This window comes from Leptonychotes weddellii, chromosome 2 (genome assembly GCF_054177405.1).
Source record: "Leptonychotes weddellii isolate Sample4059 chromosome 2, ASM5417740v2, whole genome shotgun sequence".
Classification (NCBI taxonomy): Eukaryota; Metazoa; Chordata; class Mammalia; order Carnivora; family Phocidae; genus Leptonychotes; species Leptonychotes weddellii.
The window spans coordinates 172,663,306-172,681,773 of NC_138370.1; the positions used below are offsets into that span (position 1 = coordinate 172,663,306).

General features: G+C 52.9%; 2 protein-coding genes across 2 annotated transcripts in view; both read right to left on the reverse strand.

The window, feature by feature from the left end:
* Nucleotides 1–6,191, reverse strand: part of OTOP1 (otopetrin 1) — a 34,610-nt gene extending 28,419 nt beyond the window's left edge. Inside the window, exon 1 of the mRNA XM_081813093.1 lies at nucleotides 5,762–6,191. Coding sequence (XP_081669219.1) covers nucleotides 5,762–6,191 — 430 coding nt within the window. The remainder of the gene's footprint in view (nucleotides 1–5,761) is intronic.
* Nucleotides 6,192–17,539: 11,348 nt separating this feature from the next.
* TMEM128 (transmembrane protein 128) overlaps nucleotides 17,540–18,468 on the reverse strand; it is a 13,006-nt gene continuing 12,077 nt past the window's right edge. Inside the window, exon 6 of the mRNA XM_081812633.1 lies at nucleotides 17,540–17,734. The gene's annotated coding sequence lies outside the window, so the exon portion shown is untranslated. The remainder of the gene's footprint in view (nucleotides 17,735–18,468) is intronic.

The window sequence follows — 18,468 nt, forward strand, 5'->3', positions numbered from 1 at the left end:
CAATGGTTCTCCATCTGGACATGCCCAGGGCCGGGAGGCTCACTATCTCTCAAAGCACACCCTTCCATCACCAGCTAGACCTTATATTAGAATGTTCTTCCTTACACTGAACTGCAGTCAGCCTCCTGGAACTGCCATTCTCTTCCCTGGAGATTCTGTCATCATTCACTCATCCATCCGTCCATCCACCCATCCATCCATCCGTCCATCCATTCCTTTGATGATTCAGTAAATATCAGCTGCCACTTTTTACATGTCAGGCACTGTGCCAGGGGCTAAGGATATATTGGGGGGCACATTCAGACAGAGGCTCTGCCTCTGAGAGCCCACGGTCTGGTTACTGACGAAGTGAACAACACAATATCCTGCCTGATTAGGGTTAAGAAGAAAATGTAGGATGCTCTGAGAACATACAACCTGGGAGTCACACCCGTCTGAAAGGATCAGGAAAGGCTTCCCTAAAGAAGTGCCTCTGTTTTCTGGAAACCAAAGGATGGCTGGAGCTCACGGGAGTGAAGCTGCCTCATTTTCTACCCTGGTACATCCTCTCTCCTCTGGACCCAACACCCTTGCGTTCCTCCTGGGGCCCTCCTTCTACAGGTGCCCAGGTGATGCTCAAAGGGGAGCAAGGTACCCCTACATGCAGAACGACTTCCTTTCCAACGAATGCCAAACCAGCATCAGCGTTTTGGGCAACCCCATCATCTTACTGATGCTGAAATCCTGGCATTGTGTTTATATTTTCTATTAGACAAAAAAAAATCTCAACCCCAAAAAATACGTAAGAAAAAGCATGCAGTTAGGCAAGAGTCCCTCACAGTGACCCCAGGCTGGGTCTTGGGGATCGCTGCTCTCCTTCCCGAGGAAATTGCTTAAAAACTCCTGAATGTTGATCTCTTCCAGAACTTCACTGGCTGTCACTCTCACGCGCAGTTCGTGTATTCTGTGTATTCTTTTTGCATTTTTTAATGATTTTTAAGTTGTTTTTTTTTTCCCGGACTCCAAAGAAAACAAAAGATCTTCCTCTGGGGACCCCCCCCCACCTATCCCCTGCACTTGCCCCTGCACTTGCCCATCATAATGCTGAATCATTTATTTCATAATAAGACATGTCTCTTACTATGTGCCAGAGGCTTCTAAGCATTTTATATGTACTAACTCACTGTGTCTCCTAACAACCCTATGTGATCGGTGGTATCATCGTCCCCATTTTACAGACCAGAAAACAGAGGCAGAAGTAGAGCTACATGCCCGGTGTGGGGGCATGCTCTTGGCCATCATGCTCTGCTGCCCCTCACTGTCCACATCATCCTCAGCCGCCCCCGCATCCCTCCGTGCAGGGCCACGCCTAATCGTCCTGCCATCCCCAGAGCCCAGCTAGTCCTGGGAGCTTTGTCCAGGCTGTCAAACAAAACCAGATCAACAGTTCTGCCCAATCACCACAAAAGTTTCCATGCTGTGCACCTGGCTCTCTTCTCTGTTGCTCTCTGCTAGTTCCCAAGATCCTTCTGCTCGATGAAGAAGACAGAAAGCAAAAAGGAAGCAGACTTTTGCCTTCTCTGACACCTGTTGATACCATGCCATCTGCCCTGAAGCAAGGAGCTCAGCCCTCTTCTTTCTCACTCTGTCCAAACATTTCCAGTGATAGGAAGCTCAGCCCTCCTCCTGAAACCCAGCTTCCCGGTCTGGTAAGTGGGGGTGATGACACCCACCTCAAGAGTCGCTGTGAAGTTGAAAACATGTGATATTGAAACCTGCTGAGTGAAAGAAGCCGGTCACACAGATGACAGATCACATGATTCCCTCCAATGGAAATGTCCGGACTGGGCAAATCCAGAGACAGTAAGTGGACTAGTGATTCCCGAGGGTCAGTGGGGAGTTAGAGGTTTAGGGGATGACAGCTAAAGGGGACGGGGCTTCTCTTTGAGATGGTAAAAGTGTTCTCCAACTGACTGAGGGGGTGGTTGCATTTATCTGTGAATATACTACAAACAATTGACTCCTGCACTTCAAATGGGTGAATTGCAGAACATGTGGACTTTATCTCAATAAAGCTATTTTAAAAAAGAAGAAGGAAGAATGTCTGGGACACACTGATGTGGGGCTTGCTATCCCTGTGGCAGAGACAGAAGCCCCGAGAAACAAGGAGTGTGTGGGAGATGCTATGTCTGCAGAAGAATGAGGCTGTGAAATTAAGGTGAACATGCGTTCTGAGCAGGGAGAGCAAAGTAAAGCCCAGACCAATGTTCATGAGCTTGCACCTGCCGCAAAGTCAGCAGGGTGGGCTGGGATCCCCCGGGACCCACCCGACAGGTCCCTCCTCTGCCTCTCGCCAGGTGCTGCCCCTGACAGCATCCAGGGTTCTGTGATCCTGGCATCATCCCTGGTGGTTTCTCGGGAGTTCTGGCTGCACTTGCAGACTGTGGGCCCCCTGAGTGCCCAAACTGTTGCATCTTTATGTCCTGCAGCCTTTGCCCCTTCCCTCGTCCCCCTCTGTTGCTCTCTGCCCTCTTCACACACACACACACACACACACACACACACACACACACGGACCCATCTCTTTTATCGACCTTCACTTACTCACAGGTGGGGACAGCCTCTTTCCCAAGCCCATCATCATGTTCCGGACCTTTATATCTACAGTCCGTACAACCATCACCCGTACGCTGGTCTTATGTAAGCAGCTCACCTCTGCCCCTTTACTTCCAGTCCCTTAAGGGACAATAAGCATAGTGCTGTGAGCAGCCCATTTCCATGGGTGGGATGCTAGATAGAGATGTAATGTATCATATACATGGGTATGTCTCATTCTAAGAGAAAAGTATTCTGTAAAAATCTGATCTTATAAAAGGAGTAAATTGGGGGGTGATTAGTCACAAGCATTTAAAAGAAAAGAATCACTGTGACAAATAATTGTGACAACACTTCTAACGTACGTGCATCCCGAAGTCACTCAATAAACACAGCTATTTTCCTTATTGGCGTTGTTGCCACAAGTTTGTGTTAAAAACACTTCCCTGGGCTTGAGACAGAACAGTAGTAACAACAAAATCCTATCACTGGTACATAAGCCACTGCAGTCTTTTAAGGGACTAGAAACAGACCAGAAACAGGACCCTGGTAATTCACCAGATGAACTAGCTATGCAATGGGCTTGCCTGTCACTGCACCCACTGGGCTGGCACGAGATAGCCAGGATGCTGTTGCTCCTTCCAAAAAAACAAAAAAAATCAATCTCTTTACTTAGCAAATAGAGGAGCTGAATTAATAATCCATCATTTCCACTAAAAATTTTAATAGGGCAATGTTTTTTGTTCCAAAGGAAGTTTTCACTTTCTCATACCCAGTAGTTGGAACAGAATGTTCTCTGCTCAAAGCAATGCCTCACAGCCCATACCAAGACCCAAAAACTTTCTCTGGAAAATGTTGGTGCCCCGAATTCCACAGCCTGGCTCTTTCTCAGAGCCCCAGACTTCTAAGGCTGTCACAGAAGCCAGGGCAGAGCTAAGTCAAACCTGTCTTCCCGGCTATGCTTCCAGGAAAACCTCAGCCCTGGCGGGGGCTGGGACTAAAACACCGCCTTTGGCACCCCAACGTTCTTTCCTCTCAGGACAATTAGCCTCTGGAACTGTGTTCACGTGATGCAGCTCCCACCTCTTCCCTAAAAAGTGACCGGGGTTCTCATTTTACTGATGAGGGAACAGGGACTCTGAAGGTGAAGGTCCTCAAGCTGGAACATGGAGCCAAACCTGCCAGGGCCAGCACTATTTCCATTATCCACATACCTCATTTGAATGGTTATGTTATCATGATTGCTTAAACCACCACCATTTACTGAACACCCACTATGTGCTCTCTATTACCACATTCATTCTATCACTACTTGGTGTCCAATAGACATCTCAAAAGTAACATGCCCACGAGAGGAAACTTGATTCTGCATCCCCACCCCTGCTCCTCCTTCTGTCTTCCTAATCTTGGGAAATGGCACCACCATTCACCCACTGACTCAGATCCCAATGCTTGGAGTCTTCCTGGAAAGAGGGAGAGAGAGGAGGGAGAGAGAGAGGAAGAGCAGGGGAGGGAGGGGTGGAGAAGGGAAGGGGGCAAGGATTGAAGGAGAAGGGAATGGGGAGGAGTGAGGGAGAAAGGAATGAATGGAGGAGGAGGGAGGAAGACGGAAGGAAAGAAGGATGGAGGAGAAAGGAAGTGAGGGAGGGACAAAGAAGGGTTCCTTCCACTATAGGAAAGCATAGGTCAAAAGCCTGTGTGTGTAATATTTTTCAGCCTGTGCAAATCAATATCCTCAAAACATTTCATGCCTATTTGTTTGTGTGGGTGTTTGATATGGTGCCGGATTCCCCGCCATTCATGAACCTCCCTAAAACAACCACTTTCAGAACAGGAATTTGGGCCAGCCTGGAGTTGTGTCCAGTTTTTCCAAAGGCAAGATGAACTAGACACAGCCCCTGAGCCTAAGAAGCCTAAAATCTCATCCGGATGACCAGGCTCCTATCCAATTAGTCATGATACAAGGTGGGAGTTGACAAGGAGTGAAACACTCTCCACAGAGAGAGACATGGTAGCCAGTGGGGGTGAGGAGTAGGTCCTGCCAGGCGGGGTAGGGAAGATGGCCCCGTGCCAGACCTTTGAAGGGATGTGGGTGGGCACCCAGCCTGCACCCAGCCAGCAGTCAGTCTCCCTCGGCTGAAACTCAAAGGGTGGGCAGATTGAGTCACGTGCCCAAGGTCATGCAAGGACAAGGAAAGCTACACTCTAAGGGAGAGTTAAATTCAGACCTCAAGAGAATTCAGGTAGAGAGGTGCCATGTGTCTGGTCCACACGGAGGGAGGTGGACTTCTCTGAGACAGCCGCTTTCTCCACCGCGCACTCCCGACTCCCTCCTCCCCTTGACTCCACCATGTCTGTCTCCCTTTGAAGAGCAGAAGCTCCTGGAGGAGGGGAACCTTCCATCTTGACAACGTTTCAGTCTGCAGCTAGTAGGAAGGAGTCCCCACCCTCCACCGCCCCAGTGTTGATCCACTTCTCCATGACTCCATTGGTCCCAACTGCATGCTCTTGCGTCCTCTAAGCATCTACTCTACGGGCAGACCCCAGGTGGCTCTAGGACTAAGAGAGGAGCATCACAGAGCTCCCCTGGGGGGCGGGGGGAGGGGACAAAAGTATCAACAAGAACGCTGTCTACCCAGGGGGGCACGGTGCGGGGTGGAGGAGTGTGGTCAGCACCACAGAGAGCAGGGGGAATCAGAAAAGCATCACGGGTGGGGGGGGGCGGGGAATGAGGCCTGAGCCCTGTCTTGGAAAGCAGGGCAACGGGAAGGCACTTCCAGAGGGAACAGACTATGCAAAGGCGTGGAGATAGGAAACCTTGTGATGGGAACTAAGAGCCTTTCAGACTGGAGCACAGAACGAGGGCCAAGTTGGGGACAAAACTAGAGGCCCTCTGGGGACTGATCTTAGAAGGCCAGGAAGGCCAGGATAGGGCGTGTGGCCTCCCTCATGGGGGTCGGGGGTCGGTGGAACCGCTGCAGGACTTGCAGCCAAGGGGAGATGCGAACAGGTTTGTGGAGCTGTAGCCCTTAGGATGGAATGTGTGTCAAGAGCCCGAGGGCAGAGAGAGCAGGCTACTGCACCAGACCAGGCTCAACAAAGGCACCGAGAGAAGGAAGGGAGGAGGGGAGAGCCGGAAACGCCGTCGGGGAGACTGAGGCTGGTGCGGCGGCGGCCGGGGACTCACCGCGGAGCCAGCGCGCGCCGGCGTGCGTGTCCTTGGGGCGGATGAGGCGGCGCTGCGCGGCGCTGCGGCCCACGTACCACAGCATCCAGAGCAGCTGCAGCAGCATGAGCGCCGTGAGGAAGCAGAGCAGGTCGCTCTTGCCCACCGCCGAGGCGTGCACGGCCCAGGCCAGCAGGAGCAGAAGCCCCGCCACGAACACGACCAGCCCGTACTGGCTGCTCAGCACCTCGGCCAGCTTCTGCGGGACGCCGGCGCGGACGGCGCCCCGCCGAGGGGCCGGCGACTCCGGCGACGCCGCGCACGCCGAGCACGCCGCGGACCCCGCGGCGGGGAGGCGGGGCGATGGGCAGGCCGCGGGTCCGGCGGACACCCTGCCCGGGGCGCTCCGAGCCGCCGGCGGAGAGGCGGGCGCCCCCTGGCCCTCGGGCATCGTGGAGGGGCGCGCACCGGGTCTGGTTCCGGGAGTGGCTGCGGGCCCGGACCCCTGCCCCTCCCTTGCCCTGACGCTCTCTGCCAAGCGGCCCCCCTCTCCCGATCCCGTCCGACGCCTGCCCTTCCCGCTTCTGCCCCTGTGCCCTCGGCCAAGGTGCCCACGGGTCCGCTTACCACCGACCCCCACCCCGCTGGCCCGCGCCGACCCCGGCTTCTTCCTTGCGCTCCGGCGTGCGCCCTGCCCACTTCCCCGGACTCCGCAAAGCCCGGGGCAGCCCTCCCGCCCGCTCCGCGACCCACGCCGACCGCTCCCCGCCCCTGACGCCTGGGACCCGGGCCAGCCCTCCCGCGACATCCGCGAGCCCTCCCGTCCGCTGCCGCGCCCGCCCCCGGCTGCGCGGAAGCTTCTTGGCGACAGGTGCCTCCTACCGGCTCCCGGGGTGGCGGTGAGGGGCGAGGGGTCACCCTGAGCCCGCCGGCGGGAGTCGGTGCGGGGGGCGTGGCTGCGGCCCAGCGGGGCGCCGGGCGGTCAGCAGGTGCCGGCTCTGCTCATGCTGTCCCAGAGCCGCTGAGTCGCGGACCGCAGAGGTCTAGGTGAGCCTGAAAGTGTCCCTGTGCCTGAGTCCTGTCTGTCTGTCTGTCTGGCCTCCACCCTGCCTATTTCTGCGGTATGTTTTCTCTGTGCGGGTCTCTCTGGGTCTGGCCGTCTGTCTTTGGGGTGTGTCTGCTTGGGGCGGGGAGGGAAAGGTGTCACAGCGCTCATCCCTAGATCTATGAATAGGGGGACGGGGTGTCTTTTTGTTTGTGTCTGTGTTTGTCCGTCTGGTGTACCTGTGTGTCTGCCAGGAAATGCCCAGACGGGGACAAGACAGGGGCTCCTTCCCAAGAAAAGAGATCGTCTCTGTCCCTCTTCAGAGAGAACCGGAAGCTTCTTCTGCCGAGCACCCCTGGGAGTGGGGGCTGGCAGGCCCCGCCCTGGAACTGTGGGCGCCAGAACGTCTCCCTCAGCAGCACCGCTCCCCCAGCCGGTCTGAAGTCCAAGCTGAAGCTGAACGTGTCTGCCACGGTGTCCAGCTCAGATGCTGCTGAAGAGGAGATTCCAGCTGGCCCCCCAGGTTTCTGCAAAAGAGCCTCCTAAGGGCAGAGAGGAAGGAGGGAGCAGGGAGTCGGGAGGCAGCTGCTTGTGTGACTGCAGTCTGAAGGCCAGCAGGCCTCCTGCGTGAGCCCCCTGTGCGGTAACAGAGGGTTCCTCACCCAGGAGACACCTCTCCCCCTTGGTTTAACCCTCTTCTCTTGCTGCCTTGACATTAATTTTTGAACAAGGGGACCCACATTTTCATTTTGCAGTGGATCCAGCAAGTTACATGCTGGTTCTGACTGCCAGAGGTTCCTGACTGTGATGGGGGTGAGAGATGGAGAGGGGAGCCCTGGGCCAGGAGAGAGTCAACCTGGGAGCCCTGTCTTGCCTCCATTCATTTTTTGAAATTCATTCATTCATATATGGGGTCAACACTTATTTATCCAATGCTGAGTCCTTTGCCAGGCTCTGTTCTGAGTGCTGGGGCTTCAGCTATGAAAGACTGTCCTCAAGGACCCAACATTCTAGCAGAGATGTGCTGAATAGACAAGTATTTCTTGTGAACGCACTGGGAAGCTGGAGAGCATCAAAGGTGAGACTCGACTCTGCCTTCTAGGAAACACGGCCCAGCAGGGGTGACTGAGCAAGCAGCTCCTGGGAGCAGAGGTGTCTAGAGGGGAGGGGTGGATGAGCCTGGATTCTGCCAGGAAGGGTGAGAAGTTCCCAGAGATGGCAGCACCGGCCCAGCACCCGGTCTTTACACCTAGGAGTAACAACCCCCAGGCGACATGGGGCAGGGCAGGCATTCCAGAGAGTGGGTGGAGCTTGTCCACAGAAATTAATGTGAACTGCAGGGCACCTTAAGACTCTGCCTTTCAGCTGGGTTTCCCCAGACTCAAGCCAGGTGGATGCTCAGTAAATAAACCAAGGAGTTAATGAACGCACAAATGGATGGATGTTGCATGAAGGAGCAAGCAGGTGTGGCTCTCAGCGGACCAGCAGGTTATGGGACTCAGGGCTGCACCTGCCCCACTGTGCTCTATCCCCTTGCCTTGCTTCATTTTCCTCCCTAGCTCATTACCTGGAATGTGTATACATCTGTGGCCTGTCTCCTTCCCATAACGAAAGCTCTACGAGAAGGACATTGCCTATCTTGGCCACAGCTTTATCTCCAGCATGTACAACAGTGCTGACCAGCACATCATAGGTGCTCAATAAATATGTGTGGAATGTGTCCCCCCCCCAAAAGATATTGAAGTCCTAGCCCCCAATACCTGTGAATGTGACCTAACTTGGAAATGATCAAGTTGAGGTCATTAGGCTGGGCTCTAATCCAATATGACTGTGTCCTTATAAAAAGGGGAAATTGAAGACAGACACCTCTAAGAGGGGAGACGATGTGAAGACACAGAAAGAGAGCCATCTACAAGCCAAGGAACATTAGAGACCACCAGATACTAGGAGACAGGCCTGGAACAGAAGTCTTGATCTTGAACTTCTAGTCTTGAGAATTTTGAGACAATACATCTGTGTTGTTTAAGCCAGCCAGTTGGTGGTCTTTGTTATAGCAGCCCCAGGAAACTAAGACACCTGACTTATACCTTCTAATTCCTTCTTGCTTGTCCAGCTCTCCATCCCCCTACCCCCCACGCTATAGACTATTGGTAACTGTCTTTCCAATGCTGAGCTTCCTAAAGGCAAGAACTATGTCTGATCCATTCTGCTCTCTAGCACCTAGCCTGTGTTTTTATCATACATTGGATGTGTATTGAGTACCTCCCAAAGGCCAGGTACGAGGCCAGGCCTGGGGACAACAAGATGAAGCCCATAGTTTGTGCCAAATGCCATGGGACCCTGGGAGGGAAAGAAAGAGAGAGAGGGAGAGCTTAGTGCCTGGCAGATGGCAGGAACTCCATGAATGCCCCAGGCTCCCATAAAATCCCCCTTTGCTTTTCTTTCAATTCTACAATGCACATCAATTCATTCTCTCTTTTTTATAAATCGGTTCAAGTCAGCGTGGATTTGTAGGGAAAGGCAGTCTCAAGCAGTGGGTAGGGGGGTGAGTTCTAAAGCCAGGCTTCGAGGTTTGATCCCTGGCTCCATCATTTCCTGCTTGTGACCTTGGACCCGTTACTAAACCTCACTGTGCCTCAATTTCCTCATCTGTAAAATGGAGCTCCTCACAGTAACCATTCTCCAGGTTTCTATGAGGACGGAATAGGTTGATGGCCTATGAAGTACTTTGGAATGTGCCTGCCAAATACAATGTACCTCAGACACTTTGTTATTTACTGAGCACCTGCCCTGTGTGGGACACTGAGCCGAGGCTGTGGGGGAGAGGTAGCCAGCTGGCCATCATACCAGTGCCCCCCTTCCATGGTGCGGAATTGTCACTGGGAAGTGGCTGTCGAGCCAGGGACTCTAATTCCCAGGGCCCCTGGCATCTAGGTGGAGCCAGGGGACTAGGTTCTGGTCAGTGCAATGTAGGCAGAAGTGATGACACCAGAGCCCCCTTGGGAGCCCGGTGCTAAAGATGGCGGCGTCCGTCAGCCTGAGCCCCCCAGTGAGGGGCAAAGTGGGGTCTCGATGCTGAAGCGGGGCCTCCCTGTGAGAGGTCAGCTTTTGTGCTAAGTCACTGTAATTACACAGTTCACCTGTTAGCGCAGCTAGCGCTACTCTACTCCTTTAGAACACAGAGGAAAATAACATGCACTCCGCCTCTGAAAATCAGGTGGGGCTTCCTTTTCTGGGCTACCTCGATTCCTTTTAATAAGCAATGAAACGGGGCACCCGGTGGCTCAGTCCGTTAAGGGTCTGCCTTCGGCTCAGGTCATGATGGCAGGGCCCGGGGATCCGGTCCCATATCGGGCTCCGTGGTCCCGGGGAGCCTGCTTCTCCCTCTCCCTCTGCCGGCAGCTCTGCCTACTTGTGCTCTGCCTCTCTCTCTGTCACATAAATAAAATACAAATCTTTTAAAAAAAGAAGCAACAAAATATAAGTTTCTGGGCCCAGAAGAGAGACATTGAAGTCTGTGCCCTTTCCTCTCTACTCAAGACAATACTCAAGAGTGAGATTTACCCATCTTTCTGCCTTCCGCTGATGTAAACTTTTCAAAGGTCTGAGCCCTCCATCGCTTACGGCTGCCCCCAGCTCAGTGGTGAGAAACGGTGAGCTCCAGTGGCACCCAGGCCCCTGGCTTTGGCCTCCTTCAGAGCATGTTACTGTCACCCACATTCCACTGATCCCGTGCTCATCTCAGTGAAGGACCAGGCAGCTGCTTTCCAGGGACGGTTCAGCGCCATTCGGGTGGTGGTGAGATACGCTGCCCCCGAGACATGGACTCTCCAGTTTCAGCGAGGATGATGGGATTCCAGAGAGGCAGAGGCCAGGTGGCAGAGTGCCTAATTAACCGCCACAGACAGCACGAGCCACAGTACCCAGTTCCAAGTAGATGTTGCCCCCAGTTACCCCTGGTGGTGGCTATATAATCCCAGGACTTCTAAGAGGAAGAGAGGCGAGCGGTGTTAATTAGTCTCCTAGGGTGGCTATAGCAAAGTACCACCAGCTGGGTGGCTTAAAACCACAGAAATTTATTATCTCACAGTTCTGGAGCCCCGAGGTTGGAAATCAAGGTGTCAGCAGAGACCCACTCCCTCTAAGGGATCGAGGGGAGGATCTTTCCTTGTCTCTTCTAGCCTCTGGTGGCTGTTCCTGATCCTTGGCACCCCTTAGCTTCCAGCTGCATAATCGAATCCCTGTCCCTGTCATTGTCACATGGCCATCTTCCCTCTGTGTCTGTCTCTCTCCTCTTTGTATAAGGACACTGGTCGTATTGGATTAAGGGCCCACCCTACTCTAGTATGACCTCATCTTCACTTACATTGTTATTACATAGGCAAAGAGGGTCACATTCACAGGTACCATGGGTTAGGACTTCAGCATAACTTTGGGAGGTGGGGGGCACAATTCAACCCACGACAGGCAGCCTATTAAAGCATTATTTGATCTGTATCACTGGAAAATCTCCAGGTAAGGTAGCCAGAGATCTATCTTGAATCATTACAAGAGAGAGTCAAAACCTGTCACTTGGTGTCCCAAACCTAAGCCAGTTCACGGACCTGGGGTTCGCGAATGAAGAGGGGGCTGGGTCTCCTTGAGAAAAGCCCTGCCACGTTGCCACAAATATCCTGTGACTCTTCCTCTGAGCCTTCCCCGAAAGGGCACACAGCATGATGGCATGGTGACCATTCACTCAGGAAAGGTCACTCCTGGGTCTATCTTCTTGACTTTTCCTTTTGAAATGTTAGATTTATAGAAGAATTGCAAAGATAGTGTAGACATTTTGGTGTACCCTTCCTTCACCCAGCTCCCCCCACCTCCTCCTAATATCTCATATACCCTGGGAACTTTGTCAAAACTAAGAAATTCATGTTGATATAAAAGTATTAGCTCAGCTAGTCTTTATTTGGATTTAACTACTTTTCCCACTAATGTCATTTTTTTTCTACGCAGATCCTTTGGGAAGCACTAGAATGAGCTCTGAATGGATTTTAAGTACTGGGCATTGGGTGAAGTCCATGGTCATGGATCGGGAGCAGTGTGGTGTGGAAGATCATGACCATATACATGCCAGCAGAAGCATCACGGGAAGGAAAGACAAACTCATCTTATCCAGGGAGGACAAATCTCCAGTCCCTCCGTGATGGAAGCGATCCGATATAATCAAACGTCCACCAGGCAGGTCTCCCCAGGGAAAGGCAGCTCAGGGGTGGCCTCTGCTGTTGGCAGCAAGTTCTATCACAACCTGATCAACCACCCTAAGTGGGGTTTTTGTTGTGCTCATGGATCTGGGGGTCAGGATTTGCAGGGGACACGGGGGGTTGCTTTTTCCTCCGCGCTGCAGTGTCCGGGCCCTTAGCAGGGAAGACGAGAACAGCTGGGGGTGACTCGATGGCCGTCACTAGAACCCCCGAAGGTTTCATTCACATTCTGGTGCCTGAGTGAACCCAAAGGCTGGACTCAGCTGGGTTCCCACACGCACCCTCTGTACATGCCTTGATTCGGATTCCGGATTCAAGGGAAGGGACAAGTGACCAGAATTCAGAATGTTCTTTTCAGATCATCACAGCAGGGTCTGCACTCACTACTGGTGACCACCAGGTCAGCCTTGGGAAGGGGCTTCTGCGTTGCTGAGCGCTGGCCCAGCCGCCATCCCTCCCTCCACCATGATCCTTGTACATGGGCCCGTTGAGCAAACACTGGGTGGCTAGGCAGAGGCTGACCGACCCGCACAGAACTGTTTTGCCCCCTCATCTGTAGGGGATGCCTTGGGTGCACATTCGTGTGACTCATGCTTCACTCTGAATCCATGCTGAGAGGCCCCTCCATGTATTATTCCCCAAAACTCCTTGCCACTAGTTTCCAGTTCTTCTTTCCAAGTCACTGACCATCTAGCCAAACTAGTAGCCTGTGAGCAACCATCCCTGAATCCATGGAGATTTGTACTCTGGACATCTCTCAATCCAGACAGAGTGGCCAAACAAAAGGAGCACTCAGCGTTCTGCCCGCTGGGAAGGTTTTCCTTCACCACCTTCAGGGACCCCTTTGGGTGGGGCCGTGATGCTGCAGCTGTCTACGTGGTTGGATATCGTACTCTACGGAATGGATCTCAAAGGCCCCTGAGCCACCTGTACATGCAACGTACTCATGGTTTCTGACCCTGCTCAAGTTCAAGTCTTAGATACCATTTCTACTCGGCAATATATTACCGCTGTGCGTGCCCAGCCTTGCGTTGGGTGGATCAGGTGACGTCCAATTCATGCCATAGGTAGGTGTCCATTTCTCAGGATCTGCTCCTTCCCCTTCAGGCCCTGACTCTGGTGGATGAGATTTCCTAGACTGAGAAGTCAGCCATCTGGGATACTCTGCCCACAACGAGGTCCTGAGCCTTGATCCTTAGTGATGTCCACCCTCTAGCTCCAGGAGGTAAAGGTTTCTTTAAATGCGACGAGAAGACCTCCTACCTCTCATTGTTTGCAAATTGTTCTAGTGGAAGCAGCTCCAGCGCAGGCCAAAAAGCACAGACAGCGCAAAATGAAGAGCCCTCAGGACCTCAAACCTTTTCTGGACTGGAAGCAGGCTGAGAAAGGTGCTGAATTCCAAACTGTTCACTTACAGAAAAGGATATGGGTGGAATAGAGCGCAGAGGATAGAGCCTAAAGCTTTGACAGAGTCCTAGGAAGCAGCCCTGGTCCCTAAACAAGAGAGGGGGACATGCGCCCAGCTGGCTTTCAGAATTGCTATGGACCAGCGACTGCGCGTCTTGCCCACCCCTTTTTGAGTGGGCATGTTATCGGGGGTCCCCTATGCCTGCCTCCTCTCTGTAGGTTCCGTGTGTAATTGACCCGTAACTTGCCTGTAAATGTGTTCAGCTCCAGGCCCCTGCACTTGAGCAACCTTGCCTGCCCCTGTGTTGAGTTAGAGGATGTGATCCTGGACAGCAAGCCTGTGTCTGGTGCTGTCACTCAGGACCAGGCTCCCGGGAATTGCTGGCTTTTGCATGGGAGCGGAAAACAGAGAATGTGTGGGCAGAGACTGTGGCAATTTTAAAACATGGCCCACACATTCCTTGACCCTCCTCCTTTGGGATGGGGGAAGCTATGTCCCCTTGAATCTGGGTCTGTGGCTACTTGAACAATTCCTGAGCCCTTGCTTTAAGTGGAAGCTTCCATCTCCTGTCTCTGGGACACGGGGGTGGGCAGAGCGATGCCCCCAAAGAGGTCCACGCCCTGCTCCCTGGAAGCTACCCACACTGTTGCGTTACGTGGCCAAAGGAACACTGAAGATGAATTAAGGGCTTTAAAACAGGGAGTGGATCTGGGGTTGCCCAGGTGAGCCTGGTGTAATCACATGGGCACTTCAGCAGAAGGGGAAGGCGGAAGAGGGGTTGGGGCAGTATGATGAGGAAGAGGCAGGAGACATGTGAAGCTTGCAGATGGAGGGAGAGTGCCCCGAGGCGGCAAAGAGAGGTGCCTCTAGGAGCCGGGAACGGCCTCGCTGACAGCCAGCTCAGGACGGGGAGCTCAATCCTAGGACTGCAAGGAATTGAACTCTGCTCACCGCCTCCAAGTACAGGAGATGGGTTCTCCCCTGGAGCCTCCAGAGAGGACCACAGCCCTGCCAACACCTGAGACCCACGCCAGACCTCAAGCGGCAGGACTGTGAGATCATCAATTTCTGTTGTTTTTAGCTGCTGTGTGTGGCAATTTGTTAGAGCAGCAACCAAAAACTGAATACCCAAGCTCACCTTTGGATGGGAGCTCCTCTGCGGGGAGGAAACCCCCGCGGCCCCATGGGGGAGGCCCATGCGGAGAGAAACCGGCAGCCAGCCCCAGCTCGCCAACCCCGAGTGAACCTCCTCGGAAGGGGACCGTCCAGCCAGCCGGTCGAGTCACCCCTGTGGAGTGCAAACAAGCTGTTCCTGCAGATTCCTGTTCCGACTTCAGACTCGCGAACAAAATCGTGGTGGTGGTGGTTTTAAGCCTAAAACCACGTGTAGCGTGGCTTGTCACGCAGCAGTAGACACCCGGAACATACAGACGTGTGTGGAGAGGACACGTGTGCCAGGAGGCCCAGGCCTTTTGTGCCGGTCACGGTGGCAGGAATAAAGGGACTATGAGAAGAGTTTGGATGGCCCTGAGGGAGACATGGTGCTCAGGTGAGTGCGGGGGGACCGTGGGGAAGCAGTGGCTGAACTGGGGGTCACTCGTACCACTGGAGGTATGTGGGCCCGGGTGGCACCCAGCTCCAGAGGTCCTTTTTGACTCTTCTTTATGGTAAACATAAGGCAATGCAATATACACTCTTCTGCAAACATACGTCGTGACACGCTTGTTAAGATACGGAGCACAACTGGAGAGGGTGAGCACAGAGCGCCCTTTGGGGGAGTTGTGCCATAAGGAAGACCAGAGAACACGGTCCATAACCTCAGGAGCCTGAGGGAACCCGACTTGGGTGTGTGTGTTCAGAGAGGGGAACAGGACAACAGATCCGGGTGCGCGTGGGAATGATGCATCTCAAGGCACAATGAATACGCCCCAAGTGAGGTATTAAAAGGTTGGCAAAAGCTGCAGCTAACAGGAAAAGCTATTGCTCGCGCTGCTTTACACCCATCCCCCTTCTGCCCAAATGGGGAAATTGCGGCCCTCCACTTGGGGGGCTGAGTCTGAGGCTCAGGCGAGGAGGGCTTCACAGCCCGCTTGGGACCAGTCCCTCTTCTGGTCGGCTCTCCTCTTCAACTCCCCACCGCACTCGGCCCAGTACCTGCAACGCTGCTCCTGGGGAATCAGTCCTCAGTGTGTACAAAACAGTCCTGTCGCTGTTTCGTGGAGTCATTTTTATGAATTCCATGTTCCGAGGATCCACCAAACTCTTTCCCACCTCAAGGAATACTGAGCTGAATCAGTCTTTCAAAAAAAAATGTTTTTAAGGGGAGGGCATTTGGGGCGCCTGGGTGGCTCAGTCCGTCAAGCGTCTGCCTTCTGCTCTGGGACTGATCCCAGGGTCCTGGGATCGAGCCCCACATCGGGCTCCCTGCTCCCTCTCCCTCTGCCCCTCCCCCCCACTTGTGCTCTCTCTCTCTCTCTCAAATAGGTATCTTAAAAAAAAACGCCTCTTTGGGGTGCCTGAGTGGCTCAGTCCTTAAGCATCTGCCTTCAGCTCAGGTCATGACCCCAGGGTTCTGGAATCGAGCCCCACGTCGGGCTCCCTGCTTAGTGGGGAGCCTGCTTCTCCCTCTCCCACTCCCCCGCTTGTGTTCCCTCTCTCGCTGTGTCTCTGTCAAATAAATAAAATATTAAAAAACAAACAAACAAAAAAAACCCACCTCTTTAAGTGAGGGCATTTATCCGGACTGGTGCAGCTGCAGACAGCACCAGGGAATAACTCCAGGCCTAGCCCCAGCCCCTCCCCCAAGCGAGCCCACCTGCAGAGACGGGCTCTTCAGCTTCTCCCAGGCCCTTCCAGTGCCTCTCTGGCTTAAGAGACCTTTTTATGGTGCATAAAACCCAAGCGCCCCGACAGAGCCAGGGCCTGAAATCCTGTTAGTCTCCTAGAAAGGCCAGTCTCGTAAGCTGGGTCCCAGACACAGATTGTGGGGTTGAAGAGGGGTGGGGGAGTCTCAGTCTGGTTTTGACCCTAGTGAGCAAGGTTAGATTCCATTATCTCTATGTTCCCTGCCAATCTGAAGGTTCTAGCTTCTGCAGAGAGGTCTCTCCCTAAACGGACTGGACCAGGAGAGTTCTTGACTCCTCCTGATGTTAGAATCGCCTGGAGAAGGCTTCACACAGAACAGCCCTGCTCCGAACCACAACCTCTGAGCAGCAGGCCTGGGCACGAGTATGCAAGCCGGGTAGAAAACTTGGACTTGACACTTGGGATGGTCAGAGTCAGGGACATTTTTTTTTTTTAATTTTTAAAAGATCTTATTTATTGGGGGGAGGCACAAGGGGAGGGAGAGAGACAGGTAGACTCCACGCAGAGCACACAGCTGGATGTGGGGCTCCATCTCATGACCCTGAGACCACGACCTGACCCCAACCCAAGAGTCCCATGCAACCAAGAGTCAGAAGCTCAACGGACTGAGCCACCCACGCGCCCCAAAAGAGTCAGGGACACTTTCAAGAGCACACACGTGCTTCTGCCATATCCCTGGCCTTCATGGTAGAGATTGGCAAGTGTTCATTTACGCTTTACTCTGAAGAGTGGTGCTCCTCCCACAGGCTTGTTCAGAAGCACTGACAGGATGGCCTGATACCATTTTTACTTATTTAGTAGTTATAGTAACAGGGAAAGACCCATAAATAACATACATGACAGTTATGTAACAGAAACAGAGACCAGGCATGATCCAGTTTTAAAAAAATTTATTAAAATGTCTCTTTGCAACTAACAGGGTCATCTTACCCTCTTTGTTGGCCCCAACATCTGCATTCTGCTAACTGGGTTTTAACAGACTACCTACAGAAAATCCCAGCCTTAGATTTCTATCCAAATAGAACTACACTCCGCAGTAAGAGATGGGGGCGGGAGAGCGAGGGAGGATAGGTGTTTTCTTGCAGACTCTCTCCAGACATAGAACTTGTGGGTGCTGTCACTAGGGCGCTGTCCTTTGTCCCCCGCCCCAGGCCCCTCCGGAGGGTCAGAACCAATGCTCTTGTTACAGGGTTCTTGTCTCACGGGGTCAAAGAATGAATCTCACGGACACAAAAGGGTGAAGCAAAAGTTTATTCAGTGAAGGTGGAAACAGGAAAGAAAAAGCCCTCTCAAGTGAGAGGGGTCCCGAATGGGTTGCCACTGAGGGCTTTTACGGTCGGTCTTTTATAGAAAATTGATCAGGGAACTTCAATCTTCTTGATGTCACCACTGAGAGCACCATGATTACTTCTCCTTTGAATATCTCGCCTCTGAGGTTTAAGACAAACGAGGTGCTCTGGTTATGTTCCCTCATCTCTGGTTTCCTTACGCCTCAGCATTTTGGGCATTTTTGGTGAGCCTGATCAGGTAGCCCCCTACCTGTCTCTCCCTTCCTAGTCCCGCCTGTCTCTTACTCTCATCCTAACTTCCAGGGTTTGCAACCGCAACCCTGCACTGGACTCCCCACATCACTGACTCACGTGGATGACTCTGACCTCTGTCTGACCTTGCTCCTCACCTTGTAATGAAACTCTCACGTGTGTGTACCCAGACTGGGCTCGATTCTGCTCACCTTTTCCCACTCCTGATCCTGAATCTACTTGGTCTTTCATTCTCTATTACCATTAATGGAGTGAGCGCCTGTGTACCAGAAACCTACTGTGTACCAGGCACTGTAATGGGTGTTTTGTTTTGTTTGTTTTTTAAAATTATTTATTTGACAGAGAGAGACACAGCAAGAGAGGGAACACAAGCAGGGGGAGTGGGAGAGGGAGAAGCAGGCTTCCCGCAGAGCAAGGAGCCCGGTGCGGGGCTCGATCCCAGGACCCCGGGATCATGACCTGAGCTGAAGGCAGACACTTAACGACTGAGCCACCCAGGTGCCCTGTAATGGGTGTTTTGTAAACATTATTCCTACTATCCACAACCCTACAAAACAAATATTTTTTTTTTAAAGATTTTATTTATTTATTTGAGAGAGACAGAATGAGAGAGAGCATGAGAG